General features: G+C 44.7%; 1 protein-coding gene across 1 annotated transcript in view; it reads left to right on the plus strand.

Moving 5' to 3' along the window:
• unc5cb (unc-5 netrin receptor Cb) overlaps positions 1-25,020 on the plus strand; it is a 195,301-nt gene extending 170,281 nt beyond the window's left edge. Inside the window, exons 13-17 of the mRNA XM_066651109.1 lie at positions 9,111-9,344; positions 11,303-11,452; positions 12,485-12,649; positions 18,288-18,466; positions 21,783-25,020. Coding sequence (XP_066507206.1) covers positions 9,111-9,344; positions 11,303-11,452; positions 12,485-12,649; positions 18,288-18,466; positions 21,783-21,942 — 888 coding nt within the window. The 3' untranslated portion in view covers positions 21,943-25,020. The remainder of the gene's footprint in view (positions 1-9,110; positions 9,345-11,302; positions 11,453-12,484; positions 12,650-18,287; positions 18,467-21,782) is intronic.
• Positions 25,021-25,273: the final 253 nt, after the last annotated feature.

The raw sequence follows: 25,273 nt of genomic DNA on the forward strand, positions 1-25,273 counted from the left end.
CGGCCAATTCTATGACATTGGCTAACACACCCAGAGAGAGCAAGGCCACTTGGTATTGTCCAGTAATCAGACTTGTGAACTCCTTACGGCACAACTTAGCACCGCTAGGGAGTCCCTTGTATCTAAGACTTAAGCAGGCACTTGCAAATGAGGGTTTGCGAATCTGCAAGTGTGAGTAATGAGACAGAGCTAGAGCCTGCTGCTGGACCCCAGGCCGGCCTCCCCGGGGCCACTGAGCCGGACGAAGCCGTGCTGTGGGATGAACGCGCGGCAGCTGTTTGGGCTCGAAGCGGCTGGAGAAACAAGCGAGGGAGGGAGAGATCAAGCGGAGGGAGAGAGTCGCTCTCGCGCCACACTGCGCGAGTTCTGGTAAACAGAACCTGGAGTTAATTAGATGGCGATGGAGAACAGTGTTATCAGGCAGACGGAGTGCCTGTGCCTCCCTTGCGCCTCGCTCTCCAGGTTTCAGAGAGGAAGAGACAAGACTATTTATTTATTTATTTATTTGGGGTTATTTCAGAGTGTTACGCGAGAGGCGGTGATAGAGCGGCCCACCCGCCAGCCTCGTCATTAACAGGGGTCCAACAAGGAAAAAGTGGGTTATCTCAGGTCAAAAAAACACCCGTACACACACCCAGTCCATGCCCTTTTATTGTTATCTTGTGCAAACACAATGCAAGCGCTCTAATTAGCCATGCATGAGCCGCGCGAGAGGAAGCCGCTTCCTACGCGAAAGAAAAAAAGGCCAGCTCTTGCGCCACACACTCCTCAGAAATGAACTCATGTCTGTTTCTCTCTCTCTCTCTCTCTCTCTCTCTCTCATTCTCACACACACACACACACACTCATTACACCTCCAATTAAAGCAGCTTCTGCCTCACGCTGAGTAAATTCCAAATGGTGATTATAGCGTATAGATATTGCATTGATTTCATGGTGATTATCACATTCAGGCTCGTTATTTACAAAGACATCAGACTGACCGCAGTAGCAGCCGTGATATCTTCTATTTATTTTCCTCTAGTGGGAGATTATAAAAGCCATTTCCACTCGGAAAACATTCTAAACACATACATACAGCCTGTCTGTCAGTCGTAATAATGACAATGTTTCCCATAGTTAAGATGTAAGTTGTAAGATCCCACGATTTGACTTTGTGCCTCATATCTATGTCTTAGTATCTCAGTATTTTGATTTCATATCTCATAGTTATTCCAGGTATGATTTCACTTAGTGTGTCACCTGTATGTGACTTTGTATCTCAGATTTGCGAATTACAATCTCATAATCATAACTAAGGATCTCATGATCAATGAGCCATGGTGATGACTTTGTATCTCATAGATGTAAATTAATATGTCATAGACATGACTTAATATCTCAATTATAGCTTAGTGTTGTATGATTATGACTTAATATCCTATAGTTATACATAGTTAGACTCTATATTTGGTTAGTATCTCAGTTAAGAGTTAGTAGTATTTCGTAGTTATGACTTAATACCTCATAGATATGTTTTTGTATCTCATGGTGATGACTTTGTGTCTCATGGTTATTACTTACCGTCTCATTCTTAGAAATTACAGTATTAAAATGATTTCTTTGTATCTTATAATTAAGACTTTATGAGGCCATTTTTCATAGTGTTGACTTGTTATCTGTGATTAATAATGATATGTTCTATCGCTATCTCCTAATTGAAGATAACTCATAATAAATCCTAAGTCATAATTTTGAAACAGTTATTTATAATTCTAAGGTTTTTGTTGTCATTTGAGATCATATCTCAGATTCTACACAGTAATAAGCCGTTATTTGATGTGATACTTTCTGTATGGTTTATTGGCATTGGTGTAAGTGGATCAGACACAGCCGTGTTGCTGGAGTTTTAGACACACCTATCTCATTGGTCCACCTTGTAGATGTAAAGTAGTGGTCCTGTGGGGGTCCTGAACTTTGAACAGAGTGAAAGAGAGTTAAACAATGTATACAGAATAGTGCTGGGCGATATGAGCGCGAATCAATATCACGATTAGTTTAACATTTTACCACGATTACGATTAATGAACGATTATTTCAATTAACAGCATTTAGGTTGCTTCCTTGTGGCAGAATCATGTGACTACAGCTTGATAGTGAGGTTTTAAAGGGACAGTACATGAACACATAGCAGAATAAAAATAATCGATATAGACACGATTATGTCGATTAGACGTTCTGAATTCCCCCCCAGTAAACATTTAGCCGTTGATTCAACGTTGAAATAACGTAATGACCGCCGTCTAATCAACGTTCTCTTAAGGTTGAAAATGAAAGTTGAAAAGACGTCCAAACACAGATATTGAAAAAAAGACGGCTATTCAACGTATTTTGGTCCCGAAATAAATTACTCGTATAAAACGCGTTTTGGGCGTCCACTGACGTTATCGGTTGGTCTCCACTTAACTAACTTATTAAGATGGATTTTAGACGTCCATTGACGTTTAAAATATGTCCTTGACGGACAGACTACTTTTAGACCTATTTTGAACGTCCAGGGACGCTCCTTGTTTACTGGGCCAGCTCTAATACAGAACAACTGAACAGAAAACTACAAAGTGCTCCTGCATGGTCAGTGGAGCTGAGAGAATGGACAGTGAGTGTAGAAACAAGGAGGTGGTCATAATATTCGAATATGATATTATGTGCATATATACATTTTTTATAGTGGCTAGAACTGCTTGGATATTCTTGCACTGGAGAAAAAGGAGATAGTGAATCATAATTATGAGACAGTAAGTGACATTGTGATGAAGTGCTCCACGGCCTCTTTCTGTTCCAAAGTGTCTAGTCTTCTCTGCGAGAGTGACTCTGACTCTGAACCAAAGTGAAGCAAATCAGCCGCAAACTCCAGCAGCTTCTTTCAGATCGCTCCAAGCCGCCGTCAAAGTCACTGCTCTGGCATTCATCCCCCCGCAGACCCCCAAAGACCCTTGCAGCTCTGGAGCTGCTTAGCAACAGCCTGTGACCTTGTCTCATCTTCTCCGACATAAAGAGCTCTCAGCCTTTAGCGATTCATCAGGATAACTCCTGAAAAACAGGCCTCAGGACCCAGGCACGGGGCCCGCTCTCCTCCGACAAGATACAGTTAAAAGCTTGAAGGAAAAACTGGGGTTTTGCAGTTTTTTCCCCCTTTAGTTTTTTTTTTTTTTTTTTTGGAAAAACTGAACAATACAAGCCTTGTTTCCACAGCTAAGAAATGGAAGGAGGTTTGGATACTTTCTCACCACTGTTTAAAATTACTTTCATGATTTAAGAGTGCATTTCCACTGCTGTGGGTCTCGTTGGAATAAACTTGATATGTATGTGCTTTAAAATGAGGTCTTTCTGCTTTAAAGGAACTCTACGTAGTATTTTATCTTAAAAGTACAGCTTCAAATTCATTGTGATGCTCCTCTGACGTGTAATAGAGAGAGTAGAGACTCTGTTGTTGCTACTCTGGGCTCAGCTCTGCAGAATCTACACTATGTAGCTTTTGGAGGGTAGGTGACCTGTGATTTCCAGTTTCAAAATTACAGCTGATTGTGTGATTCCACTCATATACTCCAGGTTCATAGGAAAGCATGAAACAAACAGGACTGGATGGAAACCTAAGGTGCTGAGCTAGCAACTGGATCATGGAAACCCTTGGCTCATGGCTCATGTTTTGCGCTTCTCTGGACCCCAACGCAAACCCTTTTTATTGCCTCACAGACTCTTTAAATGAATATTAGACTAGCAGGTGTCTGAACGTTTTCGACTGTGTACTGTAAGTAGTTAGATGAGCTGCTGCTTTTGTACTTGTGCTCCCGCAAACGTTTAGGAAGTTACTTTAACTCTTACTCAGGTCATTGCTTTAATTTCATGTAGAGATACTTTCACTTGAGTAAGGAAGATCTGATAAAGTCACACTAACACCAGACGGATTCCTCTGTGACACTAGAGACAGAGGACAATGGAGTGAGGGAGAGGACCTGAGAGAAAGGTGTAAAATGAAGGGCGCAGGAGAGGAGAGAAGTAGAGGAGACATCACGGATAGAGTGATTAAGGGCAGAGCTCAGACAGTCTCCTGAGAGAGAGAGAGAGAGGTTGTGGAGTGAGGAAGTCTACAGGGACTCCGGTCTCGGTCGCTCCAGTGAACAGCAGATTACTCACTTCACCAAGTCCATTTCTCTCCTCACGGACCCCGGCACCACCATAAATCCTCTGTACGTCCAAAAAAAACATGATTCTGCAAAACAGCTCACCACCAGGAGCCATGTATCTTCTGCTAAACCCATATCCGCTTCAGAATCAAAAAACCCAGACTAGAACAGCACATTTAGCAAGACAAACTTCCTGAAGGTGTCGACAGGGAATTAAAAAGATAATGACTCTAAACACACTGTAAAATCAAAATCGCACAGAGCCACATAATTACACTGGAAGAACGTAGCATTGAAGCTCAACGGGATTTTCCCAGAGAGGGTCATGGGCCTTGTTCTACCACGTGAAAACCCACAGATCAAACCCTACTACATAAATCCTCCATCACAAACATGATACTGCAAAACAGCTCACCACAAGAAGCAGTGAATCTGCTCAACCCAGATCTGCAATGGGATTATAAATCCACACCTGAAATAACTATGTAGCATGAAATAAAGATGTAGCATACTTGGTGAATATAACATGATGATGACTCTAAACACACTGTTAAATCTAAGGGGGAAATCCTTTGTTACCATTCACCCTGATTTATTTTCTGTGTTGATTCAATGAAGATCCTCAACTGTGTTGTTTTCCCCCAGAAACAGCACTGTTTTTTACTTCCTTTTTTTTTTTTTGTAGTGTAGCAGTGCTCCTCTGATATCACTGCAGACTGGCAGAGCTGCCACAAAGCATAGCTAGTAGCCTGGGAATGAGGCACTGCATTGTTTAAATATGATGTTTCAGGCTCTTGAACGGTTGTCCTGTTTTTTAACGGACGGTTTTAACCAATTCTCTTGAAAACTAAGGGTAGGGATAAATAAAAATAAGAAATGGCATTCAGCCTAAATCTCACAGAGCCACATAATTACACTGGAAGAACATAGCTTGAAGCACTATAGGAATTCCCCTATAGCTCTCTCACATGAAAGGCCTGCTCACACATTCAAAACCTACGCCATAAATCTTCCATACACTCTGTGAGACATCTTTTCAACACAAATCTGCTTTGAAATATATAAGTCTTTAAAAATCAAGGCTGAAATAAATAAATATATTTTCTATTTGATGTGCCCTGCACTCATGAGACGTAGTGAAGCGAGTGATAATGACTCTAAACATACTGTAAAGGCAGATAACAGAAGTGATTCAATCACAGAGAGTGCCGTAAACACATTGAAAGGACACAGCTTTGAAGCCCAACAGATGTTACCCCAAGTGGGGGCTTCAACCCTGCTCTCTCACATGAAAGCAACAGCACACTACAGAGGTGTGGGCTATGAGGCCTCAGCTGTCATAACACTTTGTATGGTGTAGCAGTGTTGGTGGAGACTGAAGCCTTTTGGAATATTGGTATATGGTAATGTTTGTTTATGATGAAAGATGTATTTAGCTCTATATGCAGTGGCCTCCAGTAAAATGTTATCCACTATTTTATCACAATTTTTTGTATATGATGCCAGTATCGTCCAGAGCTAGAAGAAGGTGGGAATATTTCATGGGAAATATGAGGAAAAATATGCATCTGATCACAGCAGTGTGACTTTGATGAATTCCAGCCGTGCCACCAATAAAAACAAACGTACGTCTCGGCCGTTTAAACAAAGAAACTGATGACATCTGGTCTGTCAGTCGTGTGGAGAGTAATATCCGTCGCTCGCAGGTGGGACGTTTAGATGGCGTCTGTAGATGAGAGCTGTTTTTTTTTCATCATCTTCTTCTTCTTCTCGTCTCCTCAGTGAAGGCAGAACACATGTGGCTAGTAAATATTGCTTTCTCACTTTCCCTCCTCGCAAATGAAGTGCCCTGTCAAAATACGCATCCCTGGCAAAGGCTCACGACTCTTTTTGAGAGATGGTTTCTCAGGGTTGTAAATATGAGGGCGCTCCCAAGATGCCAAGCGAGTACCTGACCATTTTGATTCCTGACCGTTTTTGGCAGAGCATTCTTTTGATGAAGGGTTGCTTTCATTTTGGAGAGTTTTCTTTTTTTAATTTGTTTAAAAATATATTAGCTAAATTCAAATTATAAAGTGTAGCGGCACGGTGGAGCAGCAGGTTAGTGTCGCGGTCACACAACTCCAGGGACCTGAGGTTGTGGGTTTCATTCCCGCTTTGGATGACTGTCTGTGAGGAGTGTGGTGTGTTCTCTCTGTGTCTGCGTGGGTTTCCTCCGGGTGACTGTCTGTGAGAAGTGTGGTGTGTTCTCCCTGTGTCAGCGTGGGTTTCCTCCGGGTGACTGTCTGTGAGAAGTGTGGTGTGTTCTCCCTGTGTCAGCGTGGGTTTCCTCCGGGTGACTGTCTGTGTGGAGTGTGGTGTGTTCTCCCTGTGTCTGATGGGTTTTCTCCGGGTGACTGTCTGTGAGGAGTGTGGTGTGTTCTCCCTGTGTCTGCGTGGGTTTCCTCCGGGTGACTGTCTGTGTGGAGTGTGGTGTGTTCTCCCTGTGTCTGCGTGGGTTTCCACCGGGTGACTGTGAGGAGTGTGGTGTGTTCTCACTGTGTCTGCGTGGGTTTCCTCCGGGTGACTGTCTGTGAGGAGTGTGGTGTGTTCTCCCTGTGTCTGCGTGGGTTTCCACCGGGTGACTGTGAGGAGTGTGGTGTGTTCTCACTGTGTCTGCGTGGGTTTCCTCCAGGTGACTGTCTGTGAGGAGTGTGGTGTGTTCTCTCTGTGTCTGCATGGGTTTCCTCCGGGTGACTGTCTGTGAGGAGTGTGGTGTGTTCTCCCTGTGTCTGCGTGGGTTTCCTCCGGGTGACTGTCTGTGAGGAGTGTGGTGTGTTCTCTGTGTGTCTGCGTGGGTTTCCTCCGGGTGACTGTCTGTGAGGAGTGTGGTGTGTTCTCTCTGTGTCTGCGTGGGTTTCCTCCGGATGACTGTCTGTGAGGAGTGTGGTGTGTTCTCTCTGTTCTTTATTGTAATCTTTATAAGGATTTTCTTATATGAATGTGGTTCTGAAACATACAGTAGAATGTATTCAGCTACGTTATAAAGGTGGAGGAGACGGGTCTCTGGGGGAAAATAAATGGGAAAACTTGCAACACAAGACATGTCTGTTTATGGTTTAAATTCCACTAGTCATTTAAAAAAGCCAGTCCGTTTGTTAGTAAATCCTCAAGAAGGAAATGGCCACTGTTGTCATGGAGATATGCACGTGTTCAATCAGCAAAACAAACTGTAAACGTGGGTTTTTAGTGCTGTAAACTGTTTATGTGCTTTTTGTAAGATTTTACTAGAGATTTCAAGCAGCATTTAAAGTGTTACTGCAGCTTTATGGGTCTTTCCTCACTTAAGGGGATAAGGGTCTTGTCTTGTTTTGGTGGAATGAACTGCAAAATGGCCGCCGAGTGGACAACCCTTCCTCTAAGGACTCCTCCAAACTTTGAAGGCCGTTAGAACACAGCAAGTTTGCAGCGGTTGAAAGATATTTTCTGGGGGAGCGGCGTGTGTTATGCTGTGATGGATTGACTGAGGGCTTGGGTAAATAAATCAGTTCTGGAAGGCATTAGCCCACTTTTAGCCGCCGCCGTTTTCTCATTATCTCGCTAGCGCTCTCCAATCCGCCGCTCCCTCAGGACCTGTTGCGGAGGCTAATGACCAGTCATAATACTGCTGTTTAATGGCCAAGCTGACAATAAAGTATTTTAATTCCTTTTCTCTCTCTCATAATGGGATGAAATTAATGACAGTGCGAAGCGGCGGGATTACGACTAATAGAGGAAGAAGAGCCACTGCTTGAGAGAGAACGAGTGAGAGAGAGAGGCCCTGACATGGCCGCTATTACAGGGGTCAACTGTGGGGGATCTGCCCATTATATCATGGACAGTCCATCTCCAGATCCTCGTATTAATTCAGCACATACAGTTAATGCCATACAGATCCATTAACCCCTCAAACTCAGGCTCATTATCCACTAACTGCTATCTGTTATACGCTAATAGGAACTCTGATGGTGTTCACTGCGGCTTGAACAAAGTTTACAGTGTACAGCTTTTAATAATTAATCTACGGTCGATGCTGGTGCCTTATGATTGGTTCTCCATTGTTTTGTTTGATTAACACTTTACATTAAGTTGCTTAAGGCAGCATTAAGTCTTGCTACATGGTTTTTGAAATTTTGAACGATAACCAGTATTTAATTCAGATTCTGATGGATTCTCTATTTGTTTCACATTCAGACTCTTGTACTTGATTTAGATTAAGACTCAATAACTGGATTCTCAGATTCAGATCCAGCCCTTGATGCAGATTCAGATTCAGTGCTTGATTAAGATTCTGATCCAGTATGTGATTTGAACTCTGATTCTGCATCAAGTGCTGTTATAAATCTGAATCAATTACCGGTTCTCAATCAAACGGCATCAGCTTTATACCCAGCGCTTTAGTTTTTGATTCGGTCTGTGATGCAGATTTAGATTCAGTTTCAGATTCAGTACCCCCTTCATAGCTTTATACCCTGTACTTGATTTAGATTCTGATTCAGAGTCAGTACTTTATGAAGATTCAAGTCCAGAACTTGATTCAGATTCAGATTCAGATTCGGGCCTAACACTTGATGTAGATTCAGACCCAGTACGTCATGTATTTGCATGTATTACGCATACCTAATGAATCTGGACGAACTCTGATCAGGCTCGGGTCTGAATGGTGAAGCTAAATCACGTTCTGGCAAAACGTATTCAAATTAATAATGTGTTAAAGCTCTGATTTAACCTGTGTCTAAAGCCCATAATTCAGTGCAGTGGACGACTGTGCTGTGAATAGGGGGTTTATTTTATTCCTTCTGCATCAGGATAGTCATGTTTAAGTTCTATAGCTCTGAATGAATGTGTTACTTAATGTGTTCATTTATTTTCTGACAATGGTGTTTTCTCTCTCTGTGTGTGTGTGTGTGTGTGTGGGTGGGTGTGTAGGACGTGGTGGTGGTTGGAGAAGAGAACTTCACCACTCCCTGCTATATTCAGATGGACGAGGAGGCGTGTCACATTCTGACAGAGACTCTAGGGACGTACTGTCTGGTCGGTCAGTCGGTCAGCGCCGCCACCACAAAGAGACTCAAACTGGCCGTGTTCGGACCGGTCACCTGCACTGCCCTGGAGTACAACATCAGAGTGTACTGCCTGGACGACACCCAGGACGCACTGAAAGTGAGTTATCATCATGAATAATGCAATAATACGTGTCATACACCAATATCTTCCCATCTATATGTTTTACGAAGAGCATCCATCTGGCATCCATCCCTCATAAGGCCGCTGTGACTACATCTACTTTTCTAGAAAGTCTTTACACTTGACTTCAGAACATAGCTGAGATTATTTGATGGCATTCAGCCATCGCAGCATTAGTAATGTCCGCTACTGATGCCGTTCTAACTCCTCCCAAAAGTGTTGGAGGTTGATTCATCACTCCAGAGACCTCAGTTCCACTGCTCCACACAACAATGGAGGCAGTTCAGTATTCATAAAGATGGGCTAATATCTGTGACATGCTACACATCATTACTCTCCAGAACAAAAACACTTCTAAAATGCAGTTGAAAGTATGTATTTTTAAATGTTAAATGTAAATACGTAACAGATTTTTTGCTGCAAATCATTTTGAATCATTTCTGGAGTGTAAGGGGCAGCCGCTGAATTCAAATTACGTCACAGAATAAGCATCCTATCTTGCTTGGGGGATTGAAAGTTCAGTCTCATGCACTGGTTTAGCACTAGGCTCAGTGCGCTTGTGTAATTGTACACATGGCGTATGTATATTTCCTATAAGCTGCTGGCTAATTTGTTTATGTGTTTGTTGAGACTATGCAAGTACCTTCATGCATTTATTTGTTTGGGTGTGTGATTGTGTGTGTGTGTGTGTGATTGTGTGTGTGTACACCAATAATATATCACACTGTGGGGACCTGTTCACACATTCACAATGTGAGGACTTGTGGTTATCACTGAATGTTAAGGAGAGGACAGGTTTTATTTATTATAAAATGTAGGCTACGTCTTCCATGAAATGAATGGATGGCTATGTCATGTCCCCACAGTTCACAGAAACAAACGTGTGTGTGTGTGGCCCTCCTGCAGCTCGTGTGGGAGAGAGCAGCAGATGAATGGTAGGAGGCAGCAGGCACACATTCAGCTTCCATCGCCGCAGAGAGGAAGAAAGAGCGCATTCATTTGAATAGAATATCCATCAGCCAACTGTTCTCACACGCACACAAACACACACACACACACACACACACACACACAGAACGTGGCCTTCTGAAACCAGAGACATGCCAGCGCATCTCATTCAACCTTTTCAGCCCATTCTCCGCTAGGTTCCGTCTATAAACAAAGGGGTTAAAGAGAAGTGTAGACCTCCAGTGCGTAAACAAGAGAAGCAACAAGGGGCTGCCAGAGCCTGAGTAACAACAGAGCTCATTCAGAAGTCGTTGAGTGGAGAGATGTCATCTGGCTAATGACTGGAAGCACATGTACCGGAGTGTGTTCAGGCTTTCTATGGCGAGTCTGATCTCTTCTCTGTTGTGTGTGTGTGTGTTTGCGTGTGTGGCCTGTAAGCACACTGTTAAATACATCGACATTGCATCAAAAAAGTCTTGACACTATGTAAAAGTACTGATCCTTATTGGTCACGGTGCGTTGTTGATGTCATTATTTAAAGCAACACTAGGTAATACTTCTACCTTTAAATTTTTAGCTTCAAAATCATTGTGATATGTCACTGAGCTCTGGAGCGAATAGAGGCTCTGCATTTGCTACTTAAGACCCAGCACCGCAGAAACTGCACTATGTAAAAAAGGAGGAGGGTAGGAATCATGCACCAGCCATCGGAGTTTTTGGGGGTCCTAGAGAACACATTTGGCCCAGTACTCTGGGTGGGTATGATCCCGCCCAGCCCTCCACCTCTCTGCTGATGTGACAGATCTGGACAGTTTACATTCTCCTCTGGCATGTTAAGCTCTTCAGTGGTGGTGCATTAGGAGCAGTTTGAAAAGAAGCAGTGGATCGTCCTCATGTCTGGAGGAACACATGCCCACCCCCACCCTGCTTGTATTTTACTTGAGTAAACATTATTAAAGACTTGTGTCCCTCTGTGCTGCCCGTAGGAGGTGCTGCAGATGGAGAAGCAGATGGGCGGGAAGCTTCTGGACGAACCAAAGACCCTGAACTTCAAGGACAGCACTCACAACCTGCGGCTGTCCCTCCACGACGTGCCCCACACCCTGTGGAAGAGCAAACTTCTGGCCAAGTACCAGGTACTGACCGCTGTACTGACCTGCTGCTACACACTCTCGGCTGCTAGGTGTGTGTGGCGTTGCAGTGAGTTTTGTCACTCCACTGACAGCTCAAGGCCATGGAAACATCTCCAAACAAATGGCTCCTGACAGCCAGGTCACAACGGATTCTGGAAAAAGTGGAGGAATGAGGACGGATCTGTTCTTACTGTTCTCCACTCACACACACTCTTTCTCCCTCTCCCTCTGTCTCTCTCTCTCTCTCTCTCTCTCTCTCTCTCTGTCACACACACACATTCATTCATCCTCTCTCTCTCTCTCTCTCTCTCTCTCTCTCTCCCTTTCTCTCTCACACACACACATTCTCCATCTCTCTCTCCCTTTCTCTCTCTCTCTCACACACACACACACACACACACAAACTCGTTCTGTCTCACACACACTCTGTTCTTTCTTTCTTTCTTGTATTCTAACTTTTAGACTTTTGTCTATCTCTTCCACACTTGTGTCACTTTCTTTCCCTCTGTCTGTCACTCTGAATCTCTCTCTCCATCTCTCTTTCTCATCCTCTCTCTCTGTCTCCTCCATCTATCACTCTCAATCTCTGTTTCTCTCTTGTTTTCTTGCCCTCTCTGTCTTTAACACTCACACTCCTTGCCTCTGTCTTGAATCACTCGCTTCCATTCAGCCTCCCCCCCTCTCTCTCTCTGTCTCTCTCTCATGCTCTCATCTCTCTCTCTCTCTCTCATGCTCTCTCTCACGCTCTCTCTCTCTATATTATTATCTCAATCTCTGTCTCTCTATCTCTCTCTCATGCTCTCTCTTTCTCTCGCGCATTCTTTTGCGCGTGCTCTCTCTCTCTCTCTTGCGCGCACTCTCTCTCTTGCGCACTCTCTCTCTCTCTCTCAATTGAATTCAGTTCAATTCAGGGTGATTTACTGACATGACAAATTGCTATGTTGCTAAAGCTGGGTTACAAATAAACGTAATAGTGTGTGTGTGTGTGTAAGAGACTGATATGGTTACTCTATCTCTCTCTCCCTCTCTCTGTAGGAGCTGTTGTTTCAGTTTGTATGGAGCGGTTCTCAGAGGAATCTGCACTGCACCTTCACTCTGGAGCGTTTCAGTGCGAGCACAGTGGAGCTGAGCTGTAAGCTGTGTGTGCGGCAGGTGGAGGGGGAGGGGCAGATCTTCCAGCTCAACACCACCCTGTCCGAGGTCAGAGCACCCTGCAAATCACACAGCCTCCTCCGGCTGGTGTGTGTGTGTGTGTGTGTGTGTGTGTGTGTGTGTGTGTGTGTGTGTGTGTGTGTGTGTGTGTGTGTGTGTGTCATCCACAGTGTCAGTCACTTCTAAAAAAGATAAGTGCTAATTAGAAATCTGATGCTCGGTGACATCTCATAAATACAGATATCACCAATACATCACTTGAATTTTCAACCTCGTCAACTGCTCGAGTGCAGCGTCCCCTGACAACCCAGACATTGTTGAAGACATCTGACGACACACATCAAGCTCACTCTAAAGGACACTGTCCAAACTTTTATAGAGACCACGATGACTGGAGAAGTCCGCTACTTTAAAGTAACACTAAGTAGGATTGTGACATTTTGCTCCTGGGGTCCTCTTACAGTTGCTGAGTGTAATTCACTTTTACAACACCATCCTAAAATCAGCGGGGAGTGGGGAAGGCAGAAGGAAACTTCCAACAGTTACATAGTTCAGTTTCTGCAGTGCTGACACTGAAGTAGAAACAACAGAGGCTATATTCTCAATTACAGCTCAGTGAAGCTCTTTTACAACACCCAGAAGCACAGATGCCCACCACCTCTTTGCATCAGGGGTGTAAAGGATCCCACTGTGTAGCGTAGTTAGGAGAAAACCACGTTAGCCACGTTAGCTTTTTTTCTCATAGTTTCTAATACAAAACTGTTAGCATGTCAGTCTCTAATGCACTTCTCTGCACTTCTGTCCAAATCTGAGTGAGTTATTCATACACAGATCATATACAAGCTTCAGAAATCATCTTATTGCACTCATGTATTGATTTAAAGTGTGTACAGAGACAAGCCACATATTCCATTGTCTCAGTCATTTCCCCCTGTTTACAGGTAAATAGTCTTATCCCGCTGTCCCTGCGCTTCAGAGCGGAGCAGATTCTTGAAGGATAATGTGTTATCCAGACTGCCGGCCTAAACTATTGCTGTGGTTTGGCTTAAAGTTTAATAAATTAGTTCTCCTTGGCGTGATCAGTGATCCGTTTCCGAAGCCAAATCCCAAAGCTATAGGTTCAAGTTTCCCTGTTGAATAAGCGTCTAAATACTGTCTGTATTATTAGTCATTATCTGTGATGTGCACTATGTATTGAGTATGGTGCAAATTTGGGGCATGGCCCAAGCTTCTCTACAGACTGACACAAACGAACAGGGCTCTGTTTGCAAACGTGATGTGGATAAATGGGTCAGGGATCCGTCGATTTATTTCTATATATCGTTATATTTCGTTATAGTCACACAGCTCCAGGGGCCAGGAGGTTGTGGGTTCGATTCCCGCTCCAGGTGACTGTCTGTGAGGAGTGTGGTGTGTTCTCCCTGTGTCCGCGTGGGTTTCCTCCGGGTGACTGTCTGTGAGGAGTGTGGTGTGTTCTCCCTGTGTCCGCGTGGGTTTCCTCCGGGTGACTGTCTGTGAGGAGTGTGGTGTGTTCTCCCTATGTCTGCGTGGGTTTCCTCCGGGTGACTGTCTGTGAGGAGTGTGGTGTGTTCTCCCTGTGTCTGAGTGGGTTTCCTCCGGGTGACTGTCTGTGAGGAGTGTGGTGTGTTCTCCCTGTGTCTGAGTGGGTTTCCTCCGGGTGACTGTCTGTGAGGAGTGTGGTGTGTTCTCCCTGTGTCTGCGTGGGTTTCCTCCGGGTGACTGTCTGTGAGGAGTGTGGTGTGTTCTCCCTGTGTCTGCGTGGGTTTCCTCCGGGTGACTGTCTGTGAGGAGTGTGGTGTGTTCTCCCTGTGTCTGCGTGGGTTTCCTCCGGGTGACTGTCTGTGAGGAGTGTGGTGTGTTCTCCCTGTGTCTGTGTGGGTTTCCTCCCACAGTCCAAAAACACACGTCGGTAGGTGGATTGGCGACTCAAAAGTGTTCGTAGGTGTGAGTGAATGTGTGAGTGTGTGTGTTGCCCTGTGAAGGACTGGCGCCCCCTCCAGGGTGTATTTCCGCCTTGCACCCAATGATTCCAGGTATAGGCTCTGGACCCACCGTGACCCTGAATTGGATAAGCGGTTACAGATAATGAATGAATGAATGAATGAATGAATTTGAGTTGTATTTGAGTAATGACTAGGCTCAGAGCACTCCATCCAAGACCTGTAATATCTGACCTTGCTAATGCACTTATGGCTGAATACCATCAAATCCTCCCAGAAATGTTCCAGTGTTTAATTAAGCCTTCCTATCAAGTACCAATGAATAGTCTTCATTTCAGCGATGTTGACAAGCCTGTGGCCATATGGTGTGTGTAACATTGTGATGACACTAGCTGAATTGTGTTTGATGTAGGATGGCTTGGGGCGAGAAGCCCCCCCCCCCCCCCCCCCCCCCAGGGTACGATGCCTCCCTCCCCTAATCAAATGATGGGGCCAAATCTAATCTCCACACATTTACTCAATGGCTGTGGTCTAATTAATTTGGAGATTTCATCTGGACCGCAGCATTCCAGGGATTTGATGCCCTGGAAAATCTTTCTGGGGCTGGTTGATCTCATTTTTTTCATTGGATAACAGTGATAAATGTCTTTATTATGCATTAAGTGGTTCAATAATACATAATTCAGAATATAACTCTAGAATATAGCTATAGGCAGCAAGAACTAACATGGGTGGCGTGGTGGTGCCGCTGGTAGTGTCCTTGCCACACAGTTCAAGGGCCTCAGGGTCCTCTGTGAGGAGCTTCGTGTGTTCTCCCAGTGTTTGTGTGGGTGTCCTCCGGGTGGACTGACATGTAAAATTGTGTAAAAAATGTGTCAAATTTGGAAAATGAACGTAGATTACGTCAGGTACACAGCTGGACATTTAGGTCATTGAGGTACATGGACAAACTGGGTCTGATTACCAGTTTGGATAGTGTCCTTGGGCAAGACTCCAAATACCACATACCTTACTAAACGCTACAGATGTAAATGTAATTTTCTGAGCTTACAGCTATGACTCTTACCCTCTCGGGATACACATTCAAGCCTTTGTACTCTCTGCCCTGGCAGCAACTACACCATTCTGGAGAGTTTCTTTCTGCGAGAAGAGTTCTGGGGTTAAACAGTGCAGTTTAGCAGCCTTTAATGAGCATTTTCACTGAATTCAGGGATGCTTTCCTTGTCTGAATTCTGCTCAGGGGAGAGCTAATCAGCCTCCAGGCCCCCGCTGATGTCTGCTGCCTGACTAAGAGAAGTGTCTCAGTGATGAGGGAGTGGAGACGCATTCCTGGCCTTTGCTATCAAGCGAATTTCATGTTCTCGCTGCCTCTCGTGGCTGACCTTCTCTCCTCTCCTAACTGCTATTAACAGGCCGTCTGCTGTCTCTGCCACCCTCCGTCTTTCTCTCTGTCTCTCTCACTCTCTGTCGTCTCTTTGTCTCCTCCCTATCAAAACATCTCCCAGTAGAGCCCTAAATGAGCCACAGGGCCCACAGCTAATTGTCAAGTCCTGAGAGCTGGGAGCTCACGCATTAGTTTCCGTACTGTTTACTTTCCCTCCTCGGCTCCCAGCGGAGCCCGAACAGACCCTGAACAGACTGCTCAAGTTTTATTACCAGCCACCTACCAAACCACGGCTGGGATCTGCTCAACACATCGGGAGCAGAAAGAAAGGAGCACAGAGCGGGTCAACTCGGGCACATCGGCACATCCTTCAGGATCAGTCCCTGGTTCACGACTTCAAATGGACCACACAACGTCACACGACACGTTCTTGCCACATTTCTAACATCGCATTCCATTAGTGAATACATAGATTGAAAAAAATCACTTAATTTTCCACCATCTGTTTGTATCCGAGCACATATTTTCTCCTAGGGTGTGTTCAGACTTGTCAACATCCGTTTGATTATAACGAACCCTGCTTTGATTGCTCTGTAACTGCACTTCATTAGAGTAAGACTAAATGCTCCCGTACGAACCCTGGTGCGCAACAAAAGAATCGCTTCTAAACGAATTCTGATGCAGTTTGTTTCAAGTGTGAATGCAACCGAAGCCAAAGTCCTCAAACCAAACACGGGACGTGATGTCCCAAGACGTAGCCACGAGGGAAGATGATTCGAGGACAGACCTTCTAACGTCTTCTCTGTTGTGGACCCTCTTTGGTTCATGCAGCAGAGGAATATCTGCCACTGATTTGACTCCTGTTGGATTGTTGCGGTAACTGCAGAACGTCTATCCATCTATCAAAAGGCGTGCAGGAGTGTGTCGTACCGTCCTTCACTTTCGGGGTCATTTTAAACTAAAGCTGTGGAGCCTTTGTGAGCAAATCTTTGCACCAAGTGACATTTGTTGTGTGAATTTTCATCTTTCAACCAGTAGGACCCTGAAGGGGCAGGGCTTTGTATGTAATGGAGTATAATACACTGTGGTCTGGTACTCAGCTTTAGATGTATTTATATATCACCCACAAACAGGGTTTTGAAAACAAACTCACGTATATTAAAGGTGTTCAAAACAGACAGACTGCAACACTGCATCCGTTTTTCAATTAGATATTATGTTAATTATATGATGGACTGGCGCCCCCTCCAGGGTGTGTTCCTGCCTTGCACCCAGTGATTCTGGGTAGGCCCTGGACCCACCGCGACCCTGAACTGGATAAGGCTTACAGATAATGAATGAATGAATGAATATGTTCTATATTGTGGGATGTACCGATGCATTAAAATCAGAGAAGGACCAATCAGGACTCAGTCGTCATGGCTGCAGACCAAACAGATGAGCTTCAAAATGGCGGCAGTCTAACTTATCTGTAGCGAGACAAAGAACTTATAAAACAAGCAACAAATGAACAAGTTAAAGAAAATATAACACTTTTTTAATGAGAGGAGCAACACAGAGAATCAGAGCCTTGGAAATATCTTTTAGTGCAGCTCTGTTTACAGCTTTAGACCCTGAATGAGGTGCAGGAACTCCCCGTGTTGTTGTCCTTTCTGTAAACTGGAGTGAACTCTGCGTCGTTTGGTTGCTGAGCTGATAGTAAAATGATAAATTCATCATCTCTGCTGCTGCTGCTACTCAAGTAGTCCATTTCATCTCCCACTTTCAGTGTCTTCCCACGATTTCAGAACGTTTCAGGCGTCAGACTTGCTGCGAAGATTCCTTCGTGTTAAAAGTCACATCCTAATCAGTGGTGTCCGTTAAAACTAATAAAGGAAACAGGAGCCAGATGTTAATAAATAAACAGTCATCTGACATTTTTTCTCATGATTTCTGCACAGCCTTCCTCTTACTCCTTATCTCTTTAAGCCCATGGCAGTGGTCATCAATTCCAGTCCAGGAGGGTCATGCACCAGCCCAGTCGGGTGATTCCCTTGCTCAAACACATCGGATCCAGCTCTGAAGTTAATTACCAGATTTAGTGTCTGTGTTTGATAAGGGAAATCACCAGACTGCGCTGGACGCCGGCTCTGCAGAATGGCCGGGGGTTGATGGACTCTGCCCTGTAAGTACTTCAGTCTCCTCAGAGCTTTAAAAGAAGCCAGTGGGGCAGAACGATGTGTGTATGATAATTACTCAGAAATGAAGGTCTTTAAAAACATCAGTGGTGTGTTTATTAAAATCAAGTTTGAAAGCCGGATTTGGCTCAAACCTCTCCCTGCCTCTCTGTCGCCCCCTACAGGACTCTCAGTGCATCGACACCTCGCTGCTGGACCCAGCTAGCAACATCACCACCTTGGTGGGGCCCAACGCCTTCCGCATCCCTCTGTCCATCCGGCAGAAGCTGTGCAGCAGCCTGGATGCTCCCCAGACCCGGGGAAACGACTGGAGGATGCTGGCGCACAAACTCAACCTGGACAGGTGAGTCTCAGGAGGATTCAGTCGAATGCTAGTCACCATTTTGTAGGCGGCGACAAGTCCATAGTAGGAATTCCAGGTCTGATTTCTCCATGACAACAACGTGTTGCTATCAACGTTCCTCTGAAGTTCTTAGCAGTTGAGTAAAGGAAACCCGCTCCATATTTATGAACACTGCTGCATTGACATATATCTGGCAACCTCACACATACACTGAAGTGGTCCAGTGTGGTACATTTGGACTAGGGTCCCCCGCCCCTCACTCTCTCCGCCTCCAAGTGATCTAACCACTACCAGCCCCTGGCAGCCCCTGCTCATTTTCACTGTGGTCAATTCCATCACCTGGAACTCCTTATATGGGCGTGATGCGGACTACAGCATGACATCATAACGTCGGTGGTCTATTATCATGTCAGGCTGCTATTTTCTGTCTCCTGACTCTCTGGGGGTTCTCTCTTGGCAAAGGGTGATAGTAAAAATGTGAGTCAACTCTGAATATGAAGCAGGACAGTGGCCTTGGCCAGGCTTTGATTTTTTGAGGAGAGCTGGTCAGAGAGAGGGAAAGCGAGAGAGCGGAACGGAGGAAGAAAGGGCTGAGGTTGGAAGCTGCGGCGGCGGCGGCGGCGGCGGGGTCCTGCTAGCACGGATGCGCTCCCTCTATTCGCCTCCGCTCCTCTGTGTTTGACAGCTTGTGTGAGAAGTGCAAACTGTGTTTTCAGTTATTGAGTTCACATCTCAGCGGGGGGACGCCTTATCTGCTGCAGCAGCAGGAGCCTGGGCCAGCAGAGGGGAGACGGGAGAGGGGTGGGGGGAGAGAGTGAAGGGGGGGGCCTGGGCCAGCAGAGGGGAGACGGGAGAGGGGTGGGGGGAGAGAGTGAAGGGGGGGGGGGGGGGCAGAGAGAAAAAGGGGGGTGTTACAGAAGGCTTTGGATGCCCTCCCTTTCCCTCTCTTCTCTCTTCTCTTTTTCTCTTTCCCTATCTCTCTCTCTCTTTCTCTTTATCGCCTTGCCCCACATCTCTCCCTCTATCTGCCACAATTTCCTCCCTGCTCCTCCATCTTCTTCTTTCTGTCTCTCTCTTGCTCTCTCTTTCTCTCTCACTCACTCACTCACTCTCTCTCTCTCTCTCTCACACACTGTCTCTGTCTCTCTCTCTCTCTCTCTCTAACACTCTGTCTCTCTCTCTCTCTCACTCTCTCTCTCACTCACTCTCTCTCTATCTCTCTCTCTCGCTCTCTTTCTCTCTCTCTCTCTCACTCTCTCTCTATCTCTCTCTCTCACTCTCACTCACTCTCTCTCTATCTCTCTCTCTCTCTCTCACTCACTCTCTCTCTATCTCTCTCTCGCTCTCTTTCTCACTCTCTCTCTCACAATCTCTCCCTCTCTCTCTCTCTCTGTCTTGCTCTCTTTCTCTCTCACACACTCTCTCTCTTTCTCACTCTCTCACACTCTCTCTCTCACTCCCTCTCTATCTCTCTCTCCCGCTTTCTTTCTCTCTCACTCTCTCTCTCTCTCTCTCTCTCTCTCTCTCTCTCTCTTTCTATCTCTCTCTCTCTCACACACTCTCTTCCTCTCTCTCTCTCTCTCTCTCTCTCTATCTCTCTCTCACACACACACACACTCTCTCTCTCACTCTCTCACACACTCTCTTCCTCTCTCTCTCTCTCTCTCTATCTATCTCTCTCACACACACACACACACTCTCTCTCTCACTCTCTCTCTATTTCTCTCTTACTCTCTCTCTCTCACTCTCCCTCTCCTCTAGTGGTGGAAAGATGGATGGCACCACTATCAAAATGGAGGAATGGATGATGAAACATAATATGGGAATAAGGGCTTCATTAAGAGTGGCTCTATTTTGGACTTGGGGTGGGGGGTGGGGTGAATACTGGGGTAGATCTACTGGGGTAGATATTGTAGCTAAACATTATAACTGGGAATACAGTGCATATAATCCACACTCAAACTCTCAGATTCGAAGATTCTTATGGGGGGCTTCCAAGTGGTGCAGGGGTCTAAGCTTTGGCTCTGTCTTCAGGAGACACTGGTCCCACCCCCGGTGATTCCTCTGAGGCCAGGAGCCGATTTTAGGTCTTGGGGGAAGTGGGCGCCTGCATTGGGGGGTGGGGGGGTCTTTATGTATAATTCAGACTTAATTACAGCTAACATTAATCACACAGTAACTCCTACAACCTTCTAGTGGTGATACCACAGTTAGAGCAGCGAGGCACTGAGGCGTGGACCAACAACATTAAACCTTAGGACTAGGCTTAATCCGGCTCTAGGGGCTTGCTATCATCTACCAGCCTTGCAATGTGATTGGCTGAGAGACTTCCTGTAGGTGTCAGTATCCCCTAACAACAGTGTTTCATGTGTCTTTAAATATCACTCGTCCTCGTTCATCTGCAGCCAAAACCTAACCGGCTTTTTATTACTAATACATCACTGTCAGTTTGAGTAGTGTATTCTTCATTTATTAATTTTTATGAGTAATATTACTATAAAGAATAATTTACTTTATCACTCATTTATGACTAGTTTGTTACTAACTTATTAACAGATAACTACCTCTTATTCTAGTTATTATTCACAGTTAATTACTTGTTTATTGGTGACATTTTACTAGTAATATCTTTATCACTAGTTTATGACTAGCTTATTTATAGTTTATTACTATGTTATTAATAGTGTATATGTTGTTATTTTAGTTCATTTCTGGTTTGTTGGTATGTTATTATTAGTTTATTACTGTTTTTTTATTGTGTTATAGCTTATTTTTATTTTATTACTAGTTTATTACGCTGTAATAGATTGTGAGGATGCGGTTGAATGGATTGTGGTATATTTGTGTCAAATCGCCGGCTGCTGGAACGCTGCCATCTCTGTCTGTCGTTCCTATATCGTTGTTCCTCATTCTTTCTCTCTCTATCTCTTTCTCTCTATAATCTCCACTCTGATTTAATTCATTCCTGGCGTCGCCCTCTCATTCCACCGTTTTCCTCTCACTGTCATTACCCCCTTTTTCTTACTGCTTTTCTCATTCTCCTTTTCACCATCTTTCTCTCATTCTCTCTCTCTTTCCCTCATTTTTCTCTTCTGTTCCCCTTCTTTCTCTCATTCTCAACTTGACCTTCCCTCATTACTTCCTTTTCATTCTCTTTTATCTTTTGCTTTTTCTTGTCTCCTTTCTTACTCCCTCTCTAATTACCCCATTTCCTGCTCCATCTGACTACATCCACTATATATCACTGTATTACCCCTTTACGCTTTCTTTTATTATGTGTTAATCCTCTCTCTCTCTCTCTCTCTCTCTCTCTCAGGTATCTGAACTACTTTGCCACTAAGTCCAGTCCGACCGGGGTGATTCTGGACCTCTGGGAGGCGCAGCACTTTCCAGACGGGAACCTTAACCGACTGGCCGCCGTCCTGGAGGAGATGGGCCGCCACGAGAGCATTGTCCCCGTGGCAACCGAGCACTGACCCTGACCGGCCCCGAGAAACCAGGGCAGGGCGTCCTCTCAAGGCGCCAAGGACCAATCACAGGGCGGAAATGTCTGCCAAATGCAGCGCTCGCCGAGACACCACAGCCATCAAAACCAGTGACAGCCACCACAACAAGTGACCGGACAAGAGGCTACTTTCCCATATCAACGAGTTAAAGGAATCAAAGGGAACGGCCGCACTGCAGAAGTCACGGCGTCGATTTAAGGGAACGCATCTTAAATGTAGTCAATGTAGATCATTAGTCTCTCAGCGGTAAGAAACGTTTACCAGGTTTAACTGACGTTAGAGAGGAAGCGTGCCTCCGAAAGACGAGCATCAGCCGAGAGCTGACACTCTTAACCCTTTCACTGGATCTGATCGCTCCAAACAACTCCAGAGAAAGAAAGAGAACAGTGTCATCGTCTTACAACAGTTCATTTCAGATTCAGATCCAGATCCTGATTCAGATTAGATTCATTGGCGCGACAATGTTGCCAAAGCCTAGAAGACACCTTAGAGAACTGTAGCAAACATTACTATGATTATTAAAAATCAGTAATAAATACAGTGCGTAGAGTGTGGCCTCCATACGGGGGTTAGGGCAGTGACAGGTTGCCAGATTGCCCCATATTTTCAGTGAGGAATGTTGTGTTGTCTGCGGTGAGAAGTTTCACAGAACGTTTTTCATAGTTTCGGTGCAATGTTGTGAAATTGGATCCAGTTTCCCCAGTGGAGCAGCGCTGAACCGTCGGGAAAATATCTCATTGTGATTGTTTGGGCTCAATATTGCGACTGCAGTTTAATTCACAGTATGTTTCTAAAAATGAAAACTGAGGCCATGTTTATTTAGAACCAGAATGATCTGACATTAACTTGTTATTGAGTCGTGTTTGTTGTCATGGGTTTGGCTGAGGATCGGTCTAAAAAAAAAATTAGTGTAAACCTCGTCGCTCTTAAGGAGAAATATGAGATAAATTGAGATATATTGAGATATAGTGAGATAAATTGAGATATAGTGAGATAAATTGAGATATCGTGAGATAAATTGAGATATGGTGAGATAAATTGAGATATCGTGAGATACATTGAGATATCGTGAGATACATTGAGATATATTGACTAGATTTAAGATGATCTGATCTTCTGCCGTGTACATTCTACAGGAAGGAGTAAAATATCAGACTCTATATATTTGTTCTGCACGACTCCTGGAACAGTCTTTATTTTTTGTTTCCTTTTTCCTTTTTTTTTTTGTATTCTTCAAAATCAGTTTCTTAGGAAACGCGTGACTTCTGCCGTCCAGATACTGGACACGACTCCACTTTTATCTCGGACGTGAGGATAATCAGAGAGTGAGGAGTCGAATCAAAAACGCCCACATCACGTCCAAAACTCACGTGTGCCATCAACCCATGTCCGTCCTTTAGACGGCCCCCCCCCCCCCTTCTTCCCCCAAAAGGGTCTGATGTTGATAAAGTATCTTTTATGACGGAATATTTAATAACACCATTATTTATACTCATTTATCACGTATTATCCTCATCCCTGTTTTGTATCTATCCACCTCTACCCACCTCTTTTTATTTCTTACTCTCCCCACCCCACACCCTGTCTAACTTTTTTTTACAGTGCCACCTGGTGGCCTTTCGCTCCGACTACACCTTTTCCACAAATATGCAGCGTGTAAATAAGCCTTCAAGGACGTTGTGAACTGTAAAGCTCTAACAGTGTTATTGTTCTTGTTTTACTTTCTGTTTCTTATTGTTTTTTTCTTCTTCATTGCGTTGGGGTTTGCCTTGTGATCTGTATTTAATCGCAAAAGTTTAGAGGAAAAAAAAAAAGAAAAAACACATAGGAACCAAATATTTTTTAGCGAGGTCGTGCTGTGGGAGTTTTTTGTAAAAGCACCAGTTTGGGGACATGTTGTGTATTTTTCCGGCTCTCACCGTCGTTCCGCCGTCATCTTCGTGGACGTTTCTGTGGCCGGCGACAACTTCAGGAAATCATGCAGCGGACGGAGAATCTCACCATTTCATCCCACAGGGTCCGGCCCCGGTCCAGGGGACCCATGCGGCCGCTCTTGCTCGGTCTTAAACGGACAGCAGCACGTGCAGACACTGGTACGGAAGCCCAGGGAGGTTCTGAGTGGATTATGGGTTTATCATGTTGTTATTTTCAGATGACAACTTACTTTTTTGTGCTCTCAAGATCACGGCTTTTGTTTTCACAATGTCAAGTTATTGTTTATTCTTGTGATCTCAGGAGCTCATGAGATACATAAACGCTCCAGCATCTTTGGGCTAGACGTCCTACCACTAAAGAGGAGCGGCTATCGGATTTGAACATGTTTATTGTAGCAGAACTAGAGACTTTTGTTATCGTGAGATCATGAGAAAAAACTAAAACGTGTGTTATCTTGAGAGCACAAGGTAAGTCGACAAAAATGTAATTGACCAGTGGCCTCTCTGGACGCCTGTCTTCACTGCTGTGCCCAGTTCTCCGAGCAACGCCGACTCTGGGACCTGTGCCTCTTTGTGATCTTTAAAAGAGAGCCATATTAAAGGTGTGGAGGAGACGTGTTTTTTGTTGTTGTTTTTCTCGAAGGCATCGGGACGCAGGACGAAGGGACGCCCGTGCAGAGACATCAGTCTAAAGCAGAGTCGACGGGCGGAGTGCTGTACATTAATTAATGAGCCCCCTTCCCCAGAAAAGAGAAGGATGCATGCCGTCCCAAAGCAGGCGTCCGACCCGAGTGCGTCCCGAGGTTTAAAAGCGCCGTCTCCATTCACATGGCCACTTTGGTTTCCCTCTTGTACAAGTGTGTCCAAAATTTCTAAAGCTGTCTATGCAACTCCTGCATCCTTTATAAACCAACTGTACATTGCATTACAAACGAACCGACAAGAAAAGAGAAGCGCTCGCTGTTGCATTCCATGGTTTTCCCATAGCTATGAATATTATATTTATAGTGAGGATGTTCCCTATTCTTTTATGGCACGTTCATGATGTAATTTGCAAAAAGCTTGCATCTCCTCTGTGAAGTTTCTGTACAAAATGTAAGAAAGAATTTTTAAACAAGAAATAAATTATATTTATATGCAACACTGACCCCAGGCCTCCCCGCGTCTTGGTCCTTTGTTTATTGCGTCTTTTATTTGTCTAAAGTAAGAAGACAATCAGCGTCGATCACTTCATCAATCCAAACTTGTGGCTGATGTATTTTACTGTTTCTGTTCGTTCCTTCAGCATGAGTAGTATATATCCTACACCTTCTGTCAAACACCTCTGTGAATGATTTATGACCCCTTGATTTATGACCCCTGATTTA

The sequence above is a fragment of the Hoplias malabaricus genome, chromosome 18, assembly GCF_029633855.1.
Source record: "Hoplias malabaricus isolate fHopMal1 chromosome 18, fHopMal1.hap1, whole genome shotgun sequence".
Lineage (NCBI taxonomy): Eukaryota > Metazoa > Chordata > Actinopteri > Characiformes > Erythrinidae > Hoplias > Hoplias malabaricus.